The 22678-nt window shown below is 40.8% G+C and overlaps 1 protein-coding gene across 1 annotated transcript in view; it reads left to right on the top strand.

The window, feature by feature from the left end:
• The window catches only part of TBX15 (T-box transcription factor 15), an 89692-nt gene that overhangs the window by 45027 nt on the left and 21987 nt on the right, over positions 1-22678 (top strand). Inside the window, exons 2-6 of the mRNA XM_053934898.1 lie at positions 7492-7705; positions 15336-15437; positions 17226-17397; positions 17758-17925; positions 21366-21430. Coding sequence (XP_053790873.1) covers positions 7492-7705; positions 15336-15437; positions 17226-17397; positions 17758-17925; positions 21366-21430 — 721 coding nt within the window. The remainder of the gene's footprint in view (positions 1-7491; positions 7706-15335; positions 15438-17225; positions 17398-17757; positions 17926-21365; positions 21431-22678) is intronic.

Raw genomic sequence — 22678 nt, 5'->3', positions numbered from 1 at the left:
TTGTACTTCTTTGCCAATACTGAGAAGTCATAAACCCAATTTAACTTTCTGGTTAAACCAGGCTTACAGCTGTTTTGCATTGCTGGAGTGGAGCAGAGCAGCTGGAGTATACCCCTGAATCAGGGTGATTTTCTCTTTGCTGAGTTTTGTGTCTCTTTTTTCAGTCTTACATGGAATAAGACAAGGCAGAGGCAGTCAGCTCTTGGCAGTGCACAGTCAAATTGATGCAAGACTTGCATTTAGAGCCAAAGCCACCGTGGGTTTTTTGGTGTCTTTCTGTTTGTTTTTATATTCTCCTACTAGCTGTGTTTGCCATGGGGATATAGTTGTGTGATAACTGTACTGGCCTTAAACTCAGTTTTGGTAAGTGCAGCATTTTTTGAGTGGGTTTGGCATGTTTTGTTGGCTCAAGTCATCTTACAAAAACACCTTATAACACTATGTATCAGGAGGATGAAGATGATTTTGAGGTTCAAGTGCCAGAGGAATTCTTCACTTCAGAATAAGCTTGTCTCTATTGGTGCCACTTATGATGGTATCAGGTCATTCCATTTCTCTATGCCACATTATTCCCTCTCTACAACATCTTACAGTTTTGTCTTTTTGAGTCTTGCTGATATGAATGCTATTTTGTCCTGCTGTGGTTTCATGGTCTTAGGCTAGAAATGAATTACTTGAATGCTTCTTTTGGCTGCCTGAGATTGCAATGCAGCATGAATATAGATGAAGTTCTTGGTTTGGACAGGTTTGTACTGTCTCCAGACCAGTAAATCCTGATGCTGGTTGCAACTTGCAGTCAGGAATGGAATAAGTAATACTGAGGGATACACGAGGTAAACTTTAAAAGGTATCTTTGAGCAAAAAATCATTCTATGACTCTATTATCAGTAATAAACAGGTTAGAAATTCTAGCTGTATGTAGTCAATAATGGGCTAATTCTGGAAGAAGGGATGATTAATGTAGTAGGGCCTGTGAGTGAATGGAAAAGTTCAGGGGGATAAAATAATCTATAAGAACACCTGCAGAGCTATCTTTGTGTTATTTGTGGTGTGCAGTATGTCCATATGGTTACAATCACCAAGTATTTAGAAACCTTTGCCTACAGCAAGAGCAATTGCCAGATCAGCTGTGCAAAATACACCGTGCTAATTTGAACGGTTCTCTTGAACTCCAGACTGCTTCACCTCTGCTGCTCCTGCTGCCTTTGCCACAGCCAGACTTCTGGCGTGTTTTTGACACTACTGAGGTCTTTGGTTTAGCTTCTCCCCAAGTATTTGTTATTAGGGAAAAAGTTGTGTACCTGAAGTAGTTGCACCAGCAGCTGCCACCCCACAGCCAGAAAAGTTTCCACTCTTACAAACTGTTTGGACTTAGTGAGTTTCTGTTCGTTCACTTTTATGGGGCTGTGACATTTTGTTTCTAAATTCCAGTAATGACACACTGCTTTATGCATGGTTCTTAGGCTGCTGATCTTGTGGGGTGGCAGTAGCCAGTTTGAGAATCATAAATCTGAAAAGAACCATGAGATCTGTCTGCAACCAGCAGTAAAAGCAAGATGTCCACTCTGCTCATTTCAGCTGAGCTCGTAGGAAAAAAACAAAACAAAACAAAACAAAAAAGTTCCCCAAATGTTCTTTGTCCATACATTCCCAGATTTTGTAATCTGCAGGTCCTAATGGCCAGCAAATCAACTGCAGGGGGGAGGGAGAGACCACCTGTTGTACTAAATATTCACAAACCCTGCAAACAAAAATAAACAGTAAAAGACCAAGCCCTTAACAGCTTGTAACAGCTGCCACATTCCACTCAAGAGAAATCTTTATGCTAATGGAATCTGACAGGATCTACATTAGATATCTACACATACAGAGGGAAAAAACCTAGGAAAAAAAAAAAAGAAGAAAAAATGATGAGAGAAAGAGAATAAATCTGTTGGACTCCTCTGAGTAGGTGATGTTTTATGTATGTAAGTCTTTTGTCATTGTTCCCACTCCTGTAGTTTACATTTTTGATAGTTTGAAGTAAAATGTTTGTTGAGTGCATGAGCTGCATGATGTGGCCAAGGACTAAACTGAGCTCTATTTCTTTTATTGGTTAAGTAAGGGGAGCAGTATCCCTGCTGTGCTCCAGCTGCAGCAAAAAATTCTGCTGAAGATCCATCTATGAAGATGCGTAGAAAATAGTCTTTTAATATCCCACATACCAGTTTGCGTCTGGTCCCAAATTGATGAAAACCCAGGAAATTTACATGAAGAACACTGGCTAGCTGAAACATAGAAACAGGTCAGGCAGTAGCACCTTGCTGATTTGTGTGGGATGGCTCTGATCCCAGGACACTGGTGCTAGAAACTGGTTGGGGTTATTGTCTATTATCTTGGGGCACTCAGTGCAGATGCTGATCTCAGAGTCACCATGCTTGTCAGAACAGTGTTTTCCTTCCTCTCTGCCAATGAGAAGCCTGGGGATTTGTGGATCAGTAAAAATTATAAGTTGAGGATTTCCAGGGTGATACAAAGATAGTTGAAATGTGAAAGGGATTAAGAAAGAAAAAATCTGAACTATTCTAATTTTCTTCTATAAGCCCAGAAATGGCCTGGAAGCTTTGAAAGTGACCCTCTGGTCTGGTTAGACTCAAAGGTTGCTAAAAGTTCTGAGAAATTTCCTGTCCTCCAATTCAGTTAAACTGCAGTAAGCAGCTGGATGCATGGACAGTGTGGTTGGAAGCCATCCAACAGGGCAGTAGAAAAGAGAACTATCTTTTTGCAGTGACAGTGAAAGAGAGTTATGCTTCAGGCCTCAGAGAGTTTTTTTGCACATTGAATCCAGAAGTTTTTTTCCATGAAATTTACAGTATTTTCCCATTAGATAGTTTTGACCTCCTTGAAATGCAGTTCTTCCAATAGCGTGTCTGGCTTTGACAGATCAGTCCAGGTCCCACGGTCAAAACCCCTTGGTCAGTCTGTTTGTCCAGCAAGTTGCCTGTAACAAGGGATAGTGTTTTAGTATTTCTTCTGTATTATGTGTAGGGAAAAACCTATTAGTCTGGAAGAGTTAAGCATTGGCATTTCCCGGTGGTCACCATGTCTGTCTCCACAAAGACCGAAATGTTTGTTTTCTTCTGGCTACATATCACTCCAAAGAATAATAGAAATAATTGGTGGAAGCATCAGGAAAAAAGAACATAAAGAATGAGCAAGAGTAGAAAGGGATAGTTTTTGAAGAGATTTGAAAGAATGGGGAAATGAAGGAGGCAGATTGATACTAACTGTGCAGTCAGCAGTAGCTTTGGAGATGTCCACCTCCATAGCTATGGTGCAGCAGGAAGGGCCCTGCTTCAATCAGACAGGTGAGAGGAATGACCTTGTGAAGAAAACCAGTTAAGATCAGAAAGTGCAAGTTTATGGGTTCCTGTAAAAGCAATAAGGAACATTTTGACTTGAGTCAGTCCCAACTGAAAGTCCAGTGAAATACTATAGATTTAAAAATCTCAGTTGCATCTACTCCCACTTTTGTTAGTGGTCAGTGATGGATGAGCTGGTTGTGAAGTATTATTTCTCAAGGACTGTAACCTAGCAAGAGAAAATCATAAAACTACTTGAATTGCTGGTTGTTTAACTTATGCCTAAAGTGGCACAAATTACAGATTTGTGAGGGCTGAGAGAGACCTTCAAAGTCTGCAACAGTCAAACTAGCACCACTGTAATCACCCCTGAACCATATACCTAAGCGCCACATCCAAACACAGTAGGATTGCAGCCTGACATAGTGCAGGAGAGTCAGCATTTCTGGGGCAGTGTTCTGAGAAGGTCTCCCAACTCAGAAAGGAAGCTATGTCATGGGGGTTCTGCATTTCCGTCTGATGGGACCTTGAGTTCAGAATGTGGGCTTTTGTATAAGGCACCTCTTAAAGGAGAGACAAATACTCTTATCTTGTCACTTTGGAGATAGAAGAAACTACAGGTAGCTTATCTTCCTCAGAAATCCTTCTGTTTGTCCTTCAGTCATGCACAATATGTAGTACCAGCCCCAGGCTGCATCTTTGGGTGCTCACAGTTTTATATATCATATTGAGGCTTCAGGAGCTATTGCCTGCTTTCCCTCTGCTCACACCAATATAAAGTAAAATAATTTCTTTGAGTTTAGCAAAGTTACACCCCACTGAAGCTGGTGTGTGAAGAAATCAAGTGTCACTAGGGTTGAATACATCAGATACACTTAACCTCCCCTGAATCCCTGGGTCTGGACTAGGTGTCTCCAACTGGATGACAGCATTCAGGAGAGCTTAGCTCAGGAAATGTTGAAGAAAACACAGAACATGTCTCAGTGCCTATTAAGTCTGAACTATGAGCAACAAAATTAGGGACTCTCCATTTCCAAAATTAGAAGAAGGAGAGGTAGTTACTGTTCTGTGCACTAACTTGGGGGTGATGATAGTTCATAACTCAAGGCACAAAGTAGTATCCCTGGGGAAAAAAGAGTTCTCCTTTGTGTGGTACCACATGTTTGAGTAGATACTGGCTTATCAGTAATTGGTGAACTCCTTTTGAAATTATTGATTTGTGCCCAGGATGGAAGATTATATCCAAGGTAAGGGCTTTCCTTTGACTTCCATAATTAAAGAAAGGCCCCTCCAGAAGACTGTAAAGTCAGTGGGATGATATCAGTATAAATCAGTGAGAGGGGACTTAAGCCTCTGATACTTAATTTTTTGCAGCATGCTCTGCCAGTTAATTCCCAGGGATTCCCAAAGCTCCAGCCACATGCCCAGTTTGAAAGGCTGTCAAGGAAATGCTGGAATGAAGTGGGGACAGCACCTAGCCAAGTGCCATCTGTTGGCCGTTTACCATACTGCCTCAGAGGACAGTTTTTGAGTGACTGAACCAAGCACAGATGATGTGGTCTAAACCCCTCTCTTCAGATTCAGACCTACAGTTTAGTACCTCCTTTCAGAAGGAGGGCTCTGCTTTTCCCTAGATCCAGTCCCTTCAGACTCCCAGTGTAGTTTAAGTTGGACATGAGGAAGAACTTCTTCACAGAAAAGGTGATTAGACATTGGAATGGGCTGCCCAGGGAGGTGATGGAGTCACTGTCTCTGTTAAAGGAAAGACTGGATGTGGCACTTAGTGCCATGGTCTGGTTGATGTGGTGGTGGTTCAGTCATAGATTGGACTTGATGATCTCAGAGGTCTTTTCCAGCATAATTGATTCTGTATTCTGTGATCTCAGAGAAGATGTATGACTTCTGGTTAATGGTTTAGGACATGAGCAGGTATACAAGCAGATCTTACTGTGATTTGTGAAGTATCCTCTCTCTTTTTGTTGAAGGACAAACTGATTAACCATTCTTAGGGAGACCTAAGTGTAGTGACCCCTACTCATGCTTGCTTCTCCAACACTTTGAGGTGAAATAATTTGAGCTAGAGGAAGAAGATAAGATTTGCTCCTCTGTCACTGGGGTAGTGAAGCAGGGAGCAAATGTCTCAGCCCCTCTGTACTGTCAGGTTGATTATCTGTCCTGTGGCTACAGAACCCCAGAAGATTATCCCATATTGTCTTGAATCACCTTGTGTGTGGGATATTAGTTTTGGATGTAGGACTGGTCTCCATGTAACAATCCTCTATGCATAAGTTTGTGCTTCTCCTTTAGAGGGATGGGCCTATTATTGCTTCAGCCTAACTTGGAAGTCCATGGGACACATAAAGAACTCACTTTTCAAAATTGATTGGGACCAACAAGTACTGAGCCTTTCTTGTGTCCTGCAGAACTTCTACAATGTACTGGCAGATTGTTTAAATAACTGACAAAGCTTACTGAAAACACCCCTCAAACAAAATGTCCACTGTCCAGTGACATCACCTAGGGATCTCATAAAAGAGAAAAGCTTCCTGATGACACTTGGGGCTGGAAGTTTCTCATAAATTATAAGTCAAACAGTTTATGTCCATACCACAGCAAAATGGATTTTCCAGAAATGTTTCCATGTGGCAGGAGGTGAGGATGGTGGTTCTGTGGGTGGTATCTTCACTGCCTCCTTCTTCTTAACCATAGCCTCTTCTTGACCTGCAGGCTGATGTGCAGGCTGATGTGCAGGCTGCTCCAGGAGATGCTGTCTCTCAGAAACTCTGTAAACTTCAGACTCAGCTTCCATGACCTCAGGGTTGTTAAAGAGTTTCTGGCATTTTCTTGGTATGGAAGGAATTTTACATGCCATGATTTGATCACATTTTTAGCACAGACTGATTGTTACTTTTTGTCTCCTTAGGTTTCCTTTGCAGACAGAGATACTTCTTTCTTTCTTCACATGCAGAGGATACATCTAAATAGCTATCTTGTTCATTCACTGGGATGCTTTTACTGGTGTGATCAACGAGGACACTCTAAAATATCGATTCTGTTTGTTCTTTGAAACCCACAGAACTCTTTCTGAGCCATTTGATGGAGTGTTTTACATAATTTTATTATTTTCCTAAATATCATCCAGTGCAAATCTATTAAAAATAAGGTTGGAAACATAACTACATTGCTTTGCAGAATGTATTGTGAATTATTTTGATGCAATGTGGGTGTGCAACACTGCTATTTGCAAAGTTTCATCTTAGCTCTCTGTATGAAAGTGACGCCTGAACATACACAGCATATCTACCTAATAAATTCATTAAATATTTTTGCAAAGAAAGGGCCACCTGACTCAACATGCCAGCCTGGACTTTTAAACTAGTTGAACCTCATTTTTTTGTTTGTTTGTTTATTTTTTGACCAAACCTTCTTCTTCTCCCCCATACAGGTGGTTGTGTCATGGGTTCTTTTCTGCAGTTGGCTTCAGTTGTTTCTTTGGTAGCATGTTCCATATGTTTACTATCACCTTTTTTTGTCCTTTAGTAGCCTAGAGCATTTTCCTCACCAAAAGCTTCATGGTTATCTTTCCAGGAAATATCCTTGTTCAAAAAAAGTTTTATAGGAGCAAATAAAACACATTTCCAGAATAGTGCTGCCAAACAGCAAAATAAAAATGTTCAGTGTTTTTGATGATGAAGACATTAAAGAGAATAAAAAACTGTGTTGTTTAAAAATAACCAACTCTTTAATAGTACTGCAGGAGAATATTCAATTAAATGAAAGATAGTTTTCCACTAAGCCCATCTTATCTTAGCTTGAAACGACAGGTTGAATTAATTTTTTTTTTCATTTCTGTTTTTCATCTATATTTTGTACTCCTGCCATTGCTTGCTACTATTTATATTTTATGTTAAAGGTGTTTTTTTTTTTCAGCTGTTTCTAAAATTTTACAAAAGAAGCCAGATATCATGTTGGAAAATCAAACCTCCAAATCAGGCTATAAATCACAAACCCCCATACATATATATGCCATATAAAAAGGCCACTGTACTATTCTTTAGCACTTTCTGTGTTGACTTTCCTTCTCTTCCCTCCTCTTACCCCTCACAGCAGGTAGAACTGAAGGGTCTTACTTGGCTTCTTTACTTTGCAGATTCAGAACAGAGCACTGGGTCAGACACAGAGGTGCTGGCAGAAAGGACATCCTGCTCATTTGGCTCCCATTCTGACCTTACATCTGGTGGCTCAGGCCCTCAGCCTCCTCCACCTTCATCCATGGAAGAGATCCAGGTAGAGTTGCAGTGTGCGGACCTCTGGAAAAGATTTCATGATATTGGGACAGAAATGATCATCACGAAAGCAGGCAGGTAAGACATCTCTGGCCTTCTGTCTAGTTAAAAAAGAAATCATAACCAAACAAACCAAATTTTATTTAATTGATTTTTAAGAAAGAAACATTTTTTTCCCATTCTTGATAATCCAAAGGGATAAACATGCATAAAAAAGAAATTGGCTGTCTGAGTTTCTCAGCTGTGTTTCCTATTAGGTTTCTTAAGACAAGTGAAGTTGTTTCACATGACTGTTTGAATAAGTGGCTCCAAACAAGAACTGGCAGCTGCAGGAAACCATTGAGGATAGTTGTTCCTTTGAGCAAATAAATCAGGAAACAATCATTGTACTGTTGTCTGTACTGAATTTAAGAAGAGCTATAAATTTGGGGGTGAGCCATTTGAGTCTCCTTTCAAGTTTCCATAGCACTTCATAAGCTTACTGATTTAATCTAAAATATAGTGAAATTCAAACTCACCTTTGCACCAAATGAGTGTCTTCCTGCAGCTCTAAATAGATGCAGTGTTAATGACTTCCTGTATAAAAAATGTGCAAGCCTAATGTTTTCCTTTGCTATTGTAGTGATACCACGACAGCTGAGGTTAGAAAGAGCCACTAATTAGCCAGATATTTTAAAAAGGAAAACTTCACCATGACAGGTTAGCCAAGGGGAAGATCTTCACTGCTGACTACTATTTAAAAATGGCTGGGAGTCTGTTTGCCAAAACACAATCTAGAGGTAGTTGTACGTTTCTAGATGTCCCAAACGAGGATTTTTAGGCACGTTTGCATTAGCAGGCCGTTTCCCACCTTCACCTAATGAGGTTTTAATGCCGATTGACGCGGAGAAGGAGAATGTCAGCACCACGGACAGAGCCCGCCAAGGCGAGCAAACACCGGGAGTGACCCGGGAGCTGTCCCGGCTGCGCCGCAGAAATGCAGCAGTGAAATTTTACCCAAATTTTAAGGAAAACCCAAGGTGCTCTATTGTTTACAGCGTTGTTTCATATCCGTGCTCTTAAAATTTGCCAGAACAGCTCGAAATGTTGTTTTACATTCTCGTGAAGTGAGCACTATTGCTCTCTAGCCCCAGAAAGTCCAGATAATTCAAGGAAAGTTACACTGGACAAATAACCCAGATGATCCCTAATAAACAGCTGGTTTTGACCTTCTGCCTCAAATGGAAGAGGCAAAGTAACAGGAATGATATCACCAGCTATTGTGCAACACCTCCTCTCTGGAGATGTTAAAGCAGACACAGAGAAAATAATTATTATCCTCTTTTCATAGGTGGTGACATTGAGACCTAAACAGATGAAGTGATCTGTCCAGCCTCATTAAATATGGCACTGGAAGAACCAACTTCCTTCTTTCTGGATTTATTGTCCTGGTGCCTGGACCATGCTGTTTCAGAAACTTAAAATAAAACATAATTACATATTAGATGAACTATAATTAATTCTCTGATAATACATGGACTAGATAGACCTAAAAGCAGCATAAATATGTTTTTGCCCACCAGTTCAAAGGAAAATGGCCAGAACTTAGTGGTATGAAGAGGATCTTGGCAGCTCACACATTTCTGAACAAAGTAGTTGACTTTTCGGACATCTTACAAGCTCCAGGGTGGATAATTTTTTCACTACAGATACAGATCATGTATCACAATGGAGTCATAACCTCCTGTGCAAATCATATATTTGTTATAATCCTAAATAATATTCCTTCTCCTTGAAAGGAGATGCTTGTAATTACTTGAGTCCTGATGACCAACTGTCACATTACCACCCACAGAAAATCTATGTAACTACTAAATAGATGTGTTTTTTCCTACTTGATGATGTTCTTCTCCAGAAGTGATGTCAACAATATTGGAGGGCCGCTTTTCTTTTCTTTTTCTGTTGACTACCTTTGAGGTTAATCATCGCAAAGCATGATGAAGAGCTGGGCAGTTTCTTTAGGTAATACACCTGTTTATTGAGGATGGTCCTTACAGGTGTAATAGAATTTGCAAATTAAATGGTTAACAGTCCAACAGGTTAAACAGTTTTCTCTCAGGGAATATGTGTCTGTGATGCGTGAGAGCTGGATCTAGCAATCCTGTTTCTCCATATGGGATGCATGACACATGACGTGTTCCAGAGATTAGATTTTATTATTTCTGGCATAAATAGCAGAACTAGTGTTATTTCCTGAAGATTTCCTACTACTTATTCAAATTGTTAGGGACACACAGAGTAGTTTGCATCTGCTTCCTTCCCCACGAGAAGATTTTACTCTTGTTGCTTTCTCTTTGGAAACCCTGAGTCCCATAAGGCCTTCTTGTTTTGAAAGCCATTATAATTACAGACTCAGTTGCCTACAACTACAGCTGCTCCTTAATTTTCTATGACTTGTAAAGCACTGCCTAGTTCCTGCCTGTCCCCACAATGTCTCTCTGCTCTTCTTGTGTAATGCTAATTTCTAACCTACGTTCTCATTTCAAACATATTTCTGGGGCTATATCCTGCCTATGTCAGGCACACTGCATTTTTTGACTTTCAGACTCCTACTCTCACTCACTTCTAATTCTGCTTTGTTGTTTTTCTTTTCTTGATGCTGTATTTATAGACTTTTTTTTTCTTCTCTGGTCTGTTTCCGTAAACCTATCCAGTCCTCTTATAACTCTTCATTTTTCCTTTCCATCAAAACGTTGTTATTTAGATTATAATCAGATGCTTATAAAAAGACACCTTTGTTCCTTGTGTAAAAGATGCAAATGGCTGTCAGCTGCAGTCATTCAAATCTGCAGTTACCTTTATCTCCTTTTTGTTTGAAAGGCAACCTTGCACTCTGTACAAGATAAAATAAGTTCATCTTAAGCCCTGGGTCATACTGATTTGAACAATTAGTCCTAAAATAATGTTTAATTCTTTTTTTCTACTCTCTTTTACTAACAGTGATCATAATGGCAGCATCAGTGGAGGAATTTGAAACCTTTCCCACATCCTTACAGTCCCAATCTAATGTCCATGGTCACCTGAGCTGCAGGGGTAACTGTTTGTTAACTGATGCATAGGAGTGCTGCCCAAAGTGGGGGAAAATGTGCAATTATTCCTGGGGGAATACACTGTAGGGGGTGTTTGGAGTCAACCCCTGGAAGGGAATGGCTGCCTACTGTTTATGGAGGTGGTTTTATGAGTCCTACCATGCATCCCAGCACATCCAAGAGCCATCGTTCTGGGAACACACATTCTACCTGTAACAGAGCTGGGATCTCACCTCAGCAATAGACGGAATGATCTCATTTGTCATACCACAGTTATCATATCTGTGCTGCAGGATGGCTCAAACCAAAATGCTGATGGCCAAGATCAGTAGTAAGACTGGAAAAAGGCATCAGTGAGTGAAACAGATGACCTTGTCCTCTCTTGACTTCTCTGTGCCTCTTGATAGGTTAAGTGGTACTTTTCCTGCAGTCTCTTTGTCTCCCTGAAATCATGAGTCTGAATTGTACTTGGGACCGTTTACATTACCAGGTGTCACTTTTGCTTTCCAGTGGAAAGAAAAGTGGGTCCCAAAGTGCTTCTCAGTTAGAGAGAGCAGGAGAGATTTTGTAATCAAGCTCTGTTGATGCTGAAGGGGCCCATGAAGAGGACTTCTCAGAGCAAGGGATGGCAGGTCACAGATACCAAACTGATTTTTAGAGTTCCCTGCCCTGTGGGCCAGATAAGCTTGCTCCATATTCCACAAGAATGTCCTCTTTGGGAGCAGCTGAGAAGACCTGTTCGTCTCTCTCTCCTTCCTAAACAATAAATCCATTTGTTACCAAGCCCTGCCCTCATCTTTTCCTCTCAAAACACACATCTCTACATGATCCCATGCTGCAAAGGGAAACAGAAGGGCATTCCTCCACTGTCTTTCCTTGCCTTCCCTCACCTTCCTTTCCTTTCCTTCACTCCTTACACATTTGTTTCTCTAAAGAATATATACATTTGCATCAGTCTTAAATGCAAGGAAATATGAGATATGAAATAACAGGGATAATTTCAGGTTGCCCTGTAAACTCACACACTTTGTAAACATTGTGCATACTTAATCTGCAGACCTAAACCAGATTATTTTGCAGAGTTTCTCAATTTGATTATTTTTATGCCTGGGAAATGACTATTCTGTCTACAGTTAAAGAGCACATCCCTTCATTTTAGGGTTTGCATTTAGTAGATGTCACCCTTATATAAATCTACTGTTATCTAAGTTCCTAACTTAAGGGTAAGAAACTGAAGCTTTATTCTATTGGGGAAAAAAATCCAGTTTGGAGATATATCTGTGATCCTCCTCCTATGACCAGTTTTCACAAAGTAAAATTAATCTGCATTTTAAAAGAAAATTTTAAATAGCATCACCAAAAGATATACTGCTAGCTGCCACAACCCAACTATTTTTTTTTTGTTGAAAGTTCCCAAACATGGTTTTTAATATGAGTACACTCCTGTCCTGGCAAATACTTTTAAACTAAGTTCTAGAGATATTTATCTATCATTAGTTTTCTTCACATTTGATGTTCATAAACTTCAATCTCATTATGGAGAAAAACAGAAACTGAGTAGACTGAGGCACATGGTTGTTGCTAAAATGCTTTTTTAAACACTTCTAAGTGGTCCTAAAGCAGTTGAAATAAGATTTCATATCACACTATATTTCCCCTACAAGGGTATTGTGTGTAAGTTCACAGTCTAAGCTTTGGAAGACTGTTTTCCTGCTGAGTGGTAAAGCTAACTTATAAATAACTTGATCATCCCAAACTGCTGCTGATATAAAAACTCCTCCTAAAATATATCAGATGTCATCACATGTTCCCTATGAAAACAGACAGCCTTCGTGTCTGTAGCTGTTGACTATGAAGCTGATACCTCTCTAGATGAAACATTCTTGACTGTTTATTAATACAGCCATATCCAAATGGCCTGAATTCCTTCCAAACCTTTGAGCCTCTTGTTTTCTATAAGGTTGATGCCTCTAGGCAACTAAGAGCCCGCCAAGAGGAAATGCAGAGAACAGGGACTTTTCCAGATTATACACGAGCACATCCCTAAGTCTCCACTGTTAGCCTCTGCCTTTTCCATTTCCCTTTTTCCACACAGCAGTGCTGCCATAGACTTGCTGTGACAGTTCCAGGCCACATCTTTATGGTAAAGAAACCTAAGTTACTTTTATACCCACAGAAAAAGAAAAACAGTAACAATTTACAAAACTTTAAAGGTACACTTAAACCTTAGAGAAAGTAGTGGGATCAGCCGAGCTCTTGCCGACCATTTTAGAGATTAGCCTCTAAGCCTGCTGAATGGTCTGTGGTAATCTTTTACAAGGCATTTCATAAGCAAACAACCCCACAGGCTATACTGCAACTTTACACGAGGCTGCAGATTTGGAAAGAACTTTTTGGGACACACAGCTCATTCAATTTTCCCAACACAGTGTGCAGACTTAGACCCAAAGAGACTCTGATTTAATCCTGGGTTTCTCATCAACCCTCTGAAACATGACCTACCTCTTTAGCTGCTCCCAAGCCACCTCTCTCTAATTAAAGAGAGCTGGACTGTAAAATGCCACATCCTGTACCCATTTGGCTTGGCAGATTTAATGAGCCATTGTGGCAGAAACGAGGTAATGCCCTCAAGCCACTGAAGACTAATCCATTATTCCTTCCCCACCTCCCCCCCAGTCATTCTACTAGCAAACTCACACCATCAGTTGCACAAATTGCTCTCTCCTTGAAGGCTTTCTGCAGACGATTTTTCTGACAGTTTTACGTCTCTCATAACTCGGGTTAGCTGTGCTGTGGCAGCTGTGGGGCGGTGCTCTCCCCACCCCCCACGATAAATGCCCTTTTTCAAAGCAGATGCAGTTACTAATAGGTCACCTCTTATCTTCTCAGTGTGGCCTGAAATGAAAGAGCTGTGGGTAAGGCAAAAGCTGAGCATCAACCTCCTCCTTCCCACCCTCTTCTGCATAGGGCTACCTGGGGTTGTCTGGGAAAGAATGAAATAGATCCTCATGATCACATCCCTATCATGCAAAGTTTGAGAGACATGCCTGGAGATGTTGACACAAGGTTTCCTCTTTTCTTCCTCCTCCAGGCTGTGTTCACTAGCAATACTTTGAGAAACAGAAGTGATGAAAGGAGAACTCCATCTTCTTCTCTGACATTTCACTGCTTCTTACTAAATAGAAGGGAAAGTGTCACGATCATTTGTAGGGATGACTCCTAGAAACATTTCTTGTACACTTTCCTACTATTTTGGCATTGTGATTTTAAATTGTCCTTTAATATCCTACCTCCATCCACATACTTCCATTCCTCAAGGATATGTCTACTTATCAGAGAAGCAGAATATGATTTTGTATAATCATCCAGTACTTTTGGGGTTTCTTCTACCAAAGTTCTGTATCTTCTAGGCAGAAGTCATTCCATTGAGTAACACCACCTTATAGGACCTCAGCTTAAGTTTTTCTCAGATAAAGGCTGAAAAGCCACTCAGGTAGAGCTCAGGTCTGGGTTAACAGTCAGTGAAACAATGCAGGATTTCTTTCTGCTCTGCTCTGATTTCAAGGTTGCTCAATTCCTTCTGCACCTCATTCCATTCAGCTCCTCAGGTTTTATGAAGGTGTAAAAATACCACATTAGTTGGAAATATAATATGGCATAAGTAATTCCCTCGGCATGCTCTTTGAGGGAGGTGTAGAATAGAAATTGGTCCACTGGCCACCATAAAATTTTTAAGAAGGAGAAATTATGTCATAGCCACACTAACACTAACATGCTTTAAGGTTAAAATTGCTCTGATCTGTTCTCTTCTGAAATAATTGCCTAGCTACAAACACTTCCACAACAGTGACTGTGTTTAGCAGAACTTAACTTGTGCTAAGACAAGAAGAAAAAGGCTGGGAATTGTTTCTTGTTGCTGTAGAGTTCCATACCTTGTCTATCAGGAGAAAATGCTTAAGATAGATCTGGATCATATGGCATGGAAAAGACAACACCTATTAAAAGATTGCACACAACAAAACCAGGAGTTCAAGGAAGCCGTGGCATAATGCCAGTGTTTCTGTTGAATGTGAAGTTCATTCCTAATAAGCAGATTAATTTGAGGGATGTTTTTCTTAAATAACTGAAAACATGTGAGTGAGATGATCTTTCAGGATCATGTATTTGCTTTAAATGTTACCTCAGTACTGTCAAACTCTATACTGAAATGTGACATTCTCAAAAAAAGAGTGATCCTGCATTTAATGGAATATGAGAGAAGAATTAAAGGTGGATGGCCAGTGGGAAAAACACAAGATAAAAGGCACACTGCCCATCCTAGAAATGCCTTAGAGAGGATGATTTGTGTGAAGCATAACAGAACTGTCTGCTAGGAACTGGGAACAGAGTGCTTGACTGTCAGTATTTTATCATTACTTACAGGTGGTTATCCTGTTATCCCTTTTTCTAAGTGGGGAAAAACCTGAAGATTCAAAGCACTGCCAGCACAGTCTTTTCTACCCACACCAAGCCCAGAGGAGTCATTCCAAGGACTGGGCTGTATAAAGTAGAATGTTTCTGGTGCCAGAGAGAGGTACAAGGAGCCTCTTCATTTTCCTTATTCACCATTTTCTTCCTTATTTCTACTCTTATTTTCCTAGGAGAATGTTTCCAGCCATGAGGGTGAAAATTACAGGCTTGGATCCCCACCAGCAGTATTATATTGCCATGGACATTGTCCCTGTGGATAACAAGAGATACAGGTAAGCTTTTCAGGGGCAGAGATAGGAATTGTGTACCAGCTTTACTGTCAATGACAGCCTAGGAAAGACACCTCCATTAAACACCATTGCAAAGGTGTGCTGGAGGAGACCCCCTTGATTTACCCCAACATACATGATTTGACCAGAATCTTTAGACACAAACCCAGAGTTTTAATACAGTCTCCTGCACTTTTGGAGTGAAATCTGTCTCTTTTCAAGTAGCAGTTTTTAATCAAGGAGATCTCTGTCATGCATTTCCTGATTGACATGATTAGCAATGACTGTCTGAGGGAACTGATCACTGGAGTTATCAATGGGGGGTCTGCAGCTCCTAAATCTGCTTCCTCAAGAAAGGAATGGGCAAGGAGCAGCTTGGAACTAAGCCAGGCCCCTCAGGTCTGGCCTGAACTGGATTGGGTGATTTCTGTTTCAAAAGTGCTCACTTTTGAAACAGCAGTTTCAAAACAGTGCCCAGCAGCCTCAGTGAATATTGGTCCCTGACCTACAGTATGGAGTCACTGAGAAACTTCCCACTGCTGAGCTAAAGACAGGAAGAAGAGATTTCTCTGATATTAATGGGCTTCTGATCTTTAAAAATACTCTGGAAAACTCATGATCCTCTGCATCCCAGAAAACTCTCCAGACTGACGTGATTTATGTATTCTTATTAAAAGACCCCTGAGAGCAAGTCTCTTCTCCAAGTAGTCTTGACTGAACCACATTTCAAGGATACAGAATTGAACCTCTGCTTTAAATGCTAAATACTACATTTTTGCTCCCAAATTGTACAGAGTTTTTTCTCAGGGAAAATGCTTTTTCTGGGAAGCAGAAAGATAGTATTTGATACTCAGCTGGATATTTTTCTTCTTTCTAAGAGTGTGGTTCTAACAACATTGACATTGAAAATAAATTTATTTTCTTACCCTGCTTGGCTTGTACAGCCACATAGAGCAAACTAACAGGAAAGGAAAAGACTCCTCTTTTTTTTTTTTTTTTTTTTCTTTTTCCCCCCCAATTTCTTGTGACAATACAGGAAATTAGTCACTGTTTGTAGGTAAAGACTGGAACATCTTAGCAGAGCTGAGTAGAGACCCAACAAGGGGCAGCACAGGGCAGAATTCAGAGGTGTCAGTGGAACTGTTTGTGAAATGCTTTCAAGGGAAGGAGCTGCAGGGCAGAAGAAAAAAAGTGTCTAGACAAAGCTGTGGTAGAGAAATTATTGGCATATATAGCATGGCTAGATCAGGAACCCAAAAATGCTTTTTTCCTCTAATCCCAATGTGTGTAATCCTATACGAAATTTCCTTTTTTGCAACATTTCAAACCAGAAATTCTGTTTTATCAATTGTTTTACTGGTATCCACTGGATATTGCCCTTTCTGGGTGAAGCCACATGTGTTTTCTAAAGTCTGGTATGAGACACAATGCAGATTTCCAGAAATTGCTGGGTATTTATGAATATTTTCAGAGAGGACTTTGTTTAACCATATTTTCTAGCCTCTTACTCTGGCTCAGAGAGGGTTAAGGAGTTGAGAAGGCACATGTGGCAGAGTTTTACAGGGAAAATAACTGCAAGGTGGTTTTAATAAGGAGTCAAGTCTGAACAAGTGGCTCAGGGGTAATCTGGCTTTCATTTAGAAGGTAGGAGGTTGCAATAAAGCACATGCTCCCCTGACTGCAAATGAGAGCTTGGGGTGCATGAGGGTGGCAGGGGAGGGGAAGCCCTCGATATGTTCCTGCAGTGAGTGAGTGACAACCTCCCTTCGCCACCTACCCTTCCTCTTTCAGGTATGTGTACCACAGCTCCAAGTGGATGGTGGCTGGCAATGCTGACTCCCCAGTGCCCCCGAGGGTTTATATCCACCCTGACTCCCTGGCTTCTGGAGACACCTGGATGAGGCAGGTGGTCAGTTTTGACAAGCTCAAGCTGACCAACAACGAGCTTGATGATCAAGGCCATGTAAGTTAGAAGTTAATCCTGGTGCCTGCTGTCCTAAACTTGCTCCTCTCAGACTTGAAAGGGTGCTGCTGCTGCTTTGATGCTCCCGTGTCCTGTTGGGCACACGTGTCTGTGGTTGCTTCCAGATTTATGGAGGTTTTCTTTTGCTATTTCAGTGCTTTTCCTCAAAATGTTGCCTGACCCTATAAAGCACCTTTCTCTTCGCTCACAGCAGAATCTTTGTCTCATACATGCTTTTAAGAAAAGGATCATTTTCTCCATATTAGCTCTTACTCCATCCCTGCTTTCTTGTACATCTGGATGTTGTGTAAAATATTTTTTTTGGGAAAAAAAGTCCTTTTCCTTTTGTTTTCTCTTCAGATAATCTTACATTCAATGCATAAGTATCAGCCTCGTGTTCATGTCATACGCAAGGATTTCAGCAGTGATCTTTCTCCTACAAAGCCAGTTCCTTCAGGAGATGGGGTGAAAACCTTCAACTTCCCCGAGACTGTTTTCACCACAGTGACAGCCTACCAAAATCAACAGGTAAATCCTTCATGCTCCTTTTATGTTGTGCCTTCACAAAAATATCAGTGTGCTCTTTGTGACTGAGACACTAAATTCTCTGAGAAGAATAGAAAAGTTACACTTTACAAAAAAAAAAAAAAAAAAAAAAGGAAAAGAAAAGAAAGTGCCCTTGAGTGCCCTTGAAGATAAGATGGCTTTTTAGTAAAAGTACCTTTTACTGTAAAAGGAGTAACTAAGATCAACTGTAAAGAGGTCTGTTGTGTTCAAATTTCCTTGCTACCTCATAGTACAAAACTAGAGTATCCTGTCCTCACTATAATTTTAAGGCAGTACAGCTAGGATAGCTATAACTCCAGATCAGCTATCTCAGAGACAAAGCAGATGGGTTTTTTATAGCAGTGAAGGAAAAAGTTTTGAAGATGCTCAATCTCATCAGTTTGTTGACAAAACAAGCCTTTGAATGTATGTATTGCATATAAACTGAAATTCTCATGAGTGCATGTCCTGAGAGATAGGGGTCAGGTAAGGGGTCAAGTTATGCACCTGAAATTTAGGAAAGTAAACTTCCACTTCTGCAAGGAGATGGTCAATAGGATCTTCTGGGAGCCTGCCCTTAGGAACAAGGCATGGAACAGAGCTGGCAGATCCCTAAGATTTCCTAAGATTCCACACAGGCCAACAGCCAGCAACAGCCAGGAGACAGAAATCAGACAAGGAAGTCAAGAGAGCAGTATGGCTGAGTAGGGACCTGCTGGGAAAACCAAATGGAAAGAAACAATTGCACAGTCAGTGGAAACAAAGACAGGTACCCTGTGTAGGGACTGGGTGAGGAAGGCCATGGCAAAACTAGAGTTAGAAGTAGACCTGGTAGGGGATGCAAAGAATAACAAGAAGAGCTTCTACAGATAAGCTAACCAGGAAAGGAAGGTTAAAGAAGGTGTACCTCCCCCTGATAACCAGTGCTGGAAAACTGGCAACAACTGATGAGAAGTCTGAGGTACTTAACACCTTTTTTGCCTTAGTCTTCAAATGAATGAGTCCTCACTTCTCATACATTTTGAGAGGATGGACAGCAGGACGAAGACTGGGTAAGCAAAATGCTTCCCACTGTAAGTACAGATCAGAAAAAAAGGCTTTGGGGTGACATAATTGCAGCCTTCCAGTACCAGAAGGGAGCCTACAAGAAAGATGGAGAGACTTTTTACAAGGGCATGTGGTGAAAGGATAAGAGGAATGGTTTCAAAGTGGGAGAAAGTAGGTTTAGACTAGATATTGCGAAGGAATTCTTTACTGTGATGATGGCGAGGCACTGGCACAGGTTGCCCAGAGAATCTGTGGGTGCCCCATCCCTGGCAGTGTTCAAGGCCAGGTTGGATGGGACTTTGAGCAACCTGGTCTAGTGGAAGGTGTCCGTGCCAATGGCAGGTGGGTTTGAACAAGGTGATCTTTATGGTCCCTTCCAACCCAAACCATTCTGTGATTTTATGATAATTTTTGTTTGATTCAGGTCTTGCATAGTTCCCAGTGATGAGACTTAGTATTTTCATAAGGAAAAGATGTTACTGCAGCAGGATTCTTTCTCTAGGGACCTTGACTTTATTAGTGATCTACACTTTTCTGAAACTAGACTTCAGTCTTCTGGGACAGAAGGACAGACCCATATTAAATCAGCTTAAGGCAGATTGCAATATTTAACCAATTTTTAACAATTGTGAATTCTAACAATTTAGTGAAATGCTATAGAGTTTTTTATTTTGCAGTGCATAAGACAGCACAGGTGCAGACAGTGCTCCCGTGACTGCTTCTTTTTCTTCCCATGCTTTTTTACTCAGTCTGGTCCCCTTGAACTGACTTAAACCAGGATCCACAACAGATAAAAAATATTCCAAATCGCTGGTGGGTTTGCTATTGCAGTATGGGAAACTTCCTGCTCCCCTTGTCCAAATGCAGATACTCCACAAATCTTGACTGTAGGTCAGACAAGGAAAGAGGATAGGGAAAGGTGAAGAAATGACAGGAAATAAGCCTGTCGTTCTTCCTTAATGACCAGACTTATAAGACATAATTACACAGGGAGGAGGATGCTAAGGGAGGGATCCCTGTCAGGGATTGGCACCATAAAGAAAAACTGACATTTCTGTCTCTCTGAATTCCAAATGTTTGGGGATTTTGTTCAAAAAGATCTGGGGGACACAATCATATTTTTATAATACCAGTAAGGAGATTCTGGTGGGCTGGAGAAACATTTTCATTTAAACCAAATCTAAATCCCCTGAATCTGCCTGCATGCCCTCCAGTGGCTGCAGAGCATTGCCTTACTGGGGGAAGCGTCTCTGGAAACAATTGTAAAATGTTAGCAAATCCACCACAGGGATTCCCTCTGCTGTAATTCCATCCTCCACAGAACATATCTGTCTCTGTACACACAAGTCCCAGGACAGCTGCAAAGTCAGGCTAGCGGAAATTAAGTTCACAAATTAAGCTTCTGCAAAAATAGGAGCTGCATTCCAGATCTGAGGTTAATATCCAGAGTAAGGGCTTGGTTCTGACAGAAGCAAAACACCTGCAAATCCCCTTCAGATCAGACTGTATTAAACTAGTCCCTTTTGAGCAGTTTCAGCAAAATCACCTCAAATTTGGTTGGTTCTGGAGATCTCACTCTCATTTCGAACATAGAATGTCTAGGACAAGCTGAGGCTGGCAGAGGGAATCTCTTGTGCTCCACCAGGTTGTGGAATAGTCAACAGGGAGTATAATACCACAGGCTGCAAGGTCAAAATCACAATGTTATAGTCCATATTTACCAACATGGAATTCATGCCTAAAAATAAAGCAGGAAGGAAGATTCCCCCAGAGCACTCAGTCTGGCTGCTACCTCCTTTGTTTAGAGGAGGAAAAAAAAAAAAAAAAAATTTCACACCAGAAAACTCTTGAGGGCTGCCTAGATGCTGACCAGAACAACAGCAGCTTGTACATGTGACTGGGTAGCCACCTGATATCTTTGGGGGCTGTAGCCTGTGCTTTTCTCTTCAGCATTTTTTGAAGGTCCATAAGTTGCATCCAGCTGCTGGATATCTGGAGTGTTGAGGCTGAGATAACTCAGATAGCAGCCAAACTTGAGCACTGTGCCTGCTTCCCAAACCACGTGGCCATTGATAAATAACAGCTCCTGGGGGTTTGCACCTGGTGTACTTCTACTTCAGGAGCAACTTCTCAGCCCCAGCACTGTGCCAGATTTCCCAAGGCTACTATGATTTCTGTCTCTGACGACATTTTTTGATAAGCAGATTATCTGTTCATGGATAATGGAAGGGCAAATTTAACAGAGGTCTGGGGAAATAAGTGTGAAAGATCATTGTAGAGATGGCTTGGGATAGAATGGTAATCATCCATGTTTTTCATTTGTTGAAAGAAAAAAAATTGAAAATGTCAACTAATTCTCTTTTTCTTCCTTTTAGATCACCAGATTAAAAATTGACAGAAACCCCTTTGCCAAAGGTTTCAGAGATTCTGGGAGAAACAGGTAACAGAAGCTTGTTTGTGCTTCCTCACTGATCTCTTCACTCCTTTCCCTGATGAGTGCACAGGGTATTTGTCTATGGTTGAGAAAAGCAATTTTTTTTTTTTTTTTTAATTAAAATGAAAAACAGAGACAGAAAGATAGGGCATTACAGATTGTAAAACAGCCAAGTAGGTCACAGCTTAACACTGTACAAAATAATTATTCTTTATTACATGTAGGGTTGGCTGAAGGACATTTAAAATTTTTAATTTTCACAAAAAATGTCAAAATGCTTGCTTTATGTTAGAAGAAAAAATGAGTTTCTCATAGGCGTGCAGGATAAAAGTGCAAAAATGTTCTAGTTCCAAATAATTTCAATTTTATCCACCAGTGTCCAGTGGTTTCACTTCAACTGTGTTGCTTAATTTTGTCATGATTTTTATGGAAGAATTAAGTAGAATGCCTTAAATATTATTTAGAAGCAATTATATTTTAACAGCACAGTAGTTAAAATGGAGCTTTAATCAATCCCCCCCTTTGTATTAGTAAAAGACATTACAGAGTTATCAAAAAAGAGTAAGAAAAAAAACGTTTCAACTTCTTCTGCTGTTCATGAATCCTGCAGCAGAATGTGCAGCACATCTAAATATTTCAGATCTAAATGATGTAGGTATCCTTTAAATCAATGTAACAAAGGCTTTAAACCTTAATTATACAATTAGGTATATATGACTACATTACAAGAAGCCTAGGGCTGTAAAGCAAAGCTTTGAGTGTGCAGACCAGAGTAAAAGTGGTGTGCATAGCCCTCATTTGCTGTCCCCATGGGCACTGTAACTCAGTTTTACTTGCATGCTCCTGTTGTGTGTGTTTACTAGGGCTGCTGTCTCCTTTGTAAGGAGGTTTGGTGAGGTCAGTGTTCATGAATGGGCAACTGCCCTGTGTTTTCCACCACTCACTGTAGTGCTACACTCTCCATCATCCCAAAGAAGACATTTAACTGAACTAGGGACTTCCTAGCTTAGCCCCTCTGCTCTCATCTTACTGAATTTCTGCACGAAGATGTTGCCACTCTCATTTAATCCCCACTGTGATTGTCAGTTCTCCTTGAGGCATATGTGACTTTTATTCTGCTCTCCTCTCCTGCGTAGGGAAAGCAAAGTGTGTCCTGGGTATGAGATCTTCCCCATGTGCACAGATACAGCTGCACTGGGGGTTGGGTTTGGGAGAGGGATTGATGCAGCTCCAGGTACATGGTGGGCTATATTA

This window comes from Vidua chalybeata, chromosome 2, assembly GCF_026979565.1.
Source record: "Vidua chalybeata isolate OUT-0048 chromosome 2, bVidCha1 merged haplotype, whole genome shotgun sequence".
NCBI classification, from domain to species: Eukaryota; Metazoa; Chordata; class Aves; order Passeriformes; family Viduidae; genus Vidua; species Vidua chalybeata.
This window is presented reverse-complemented; position numbering and strand designations above follow the sequence as displayed.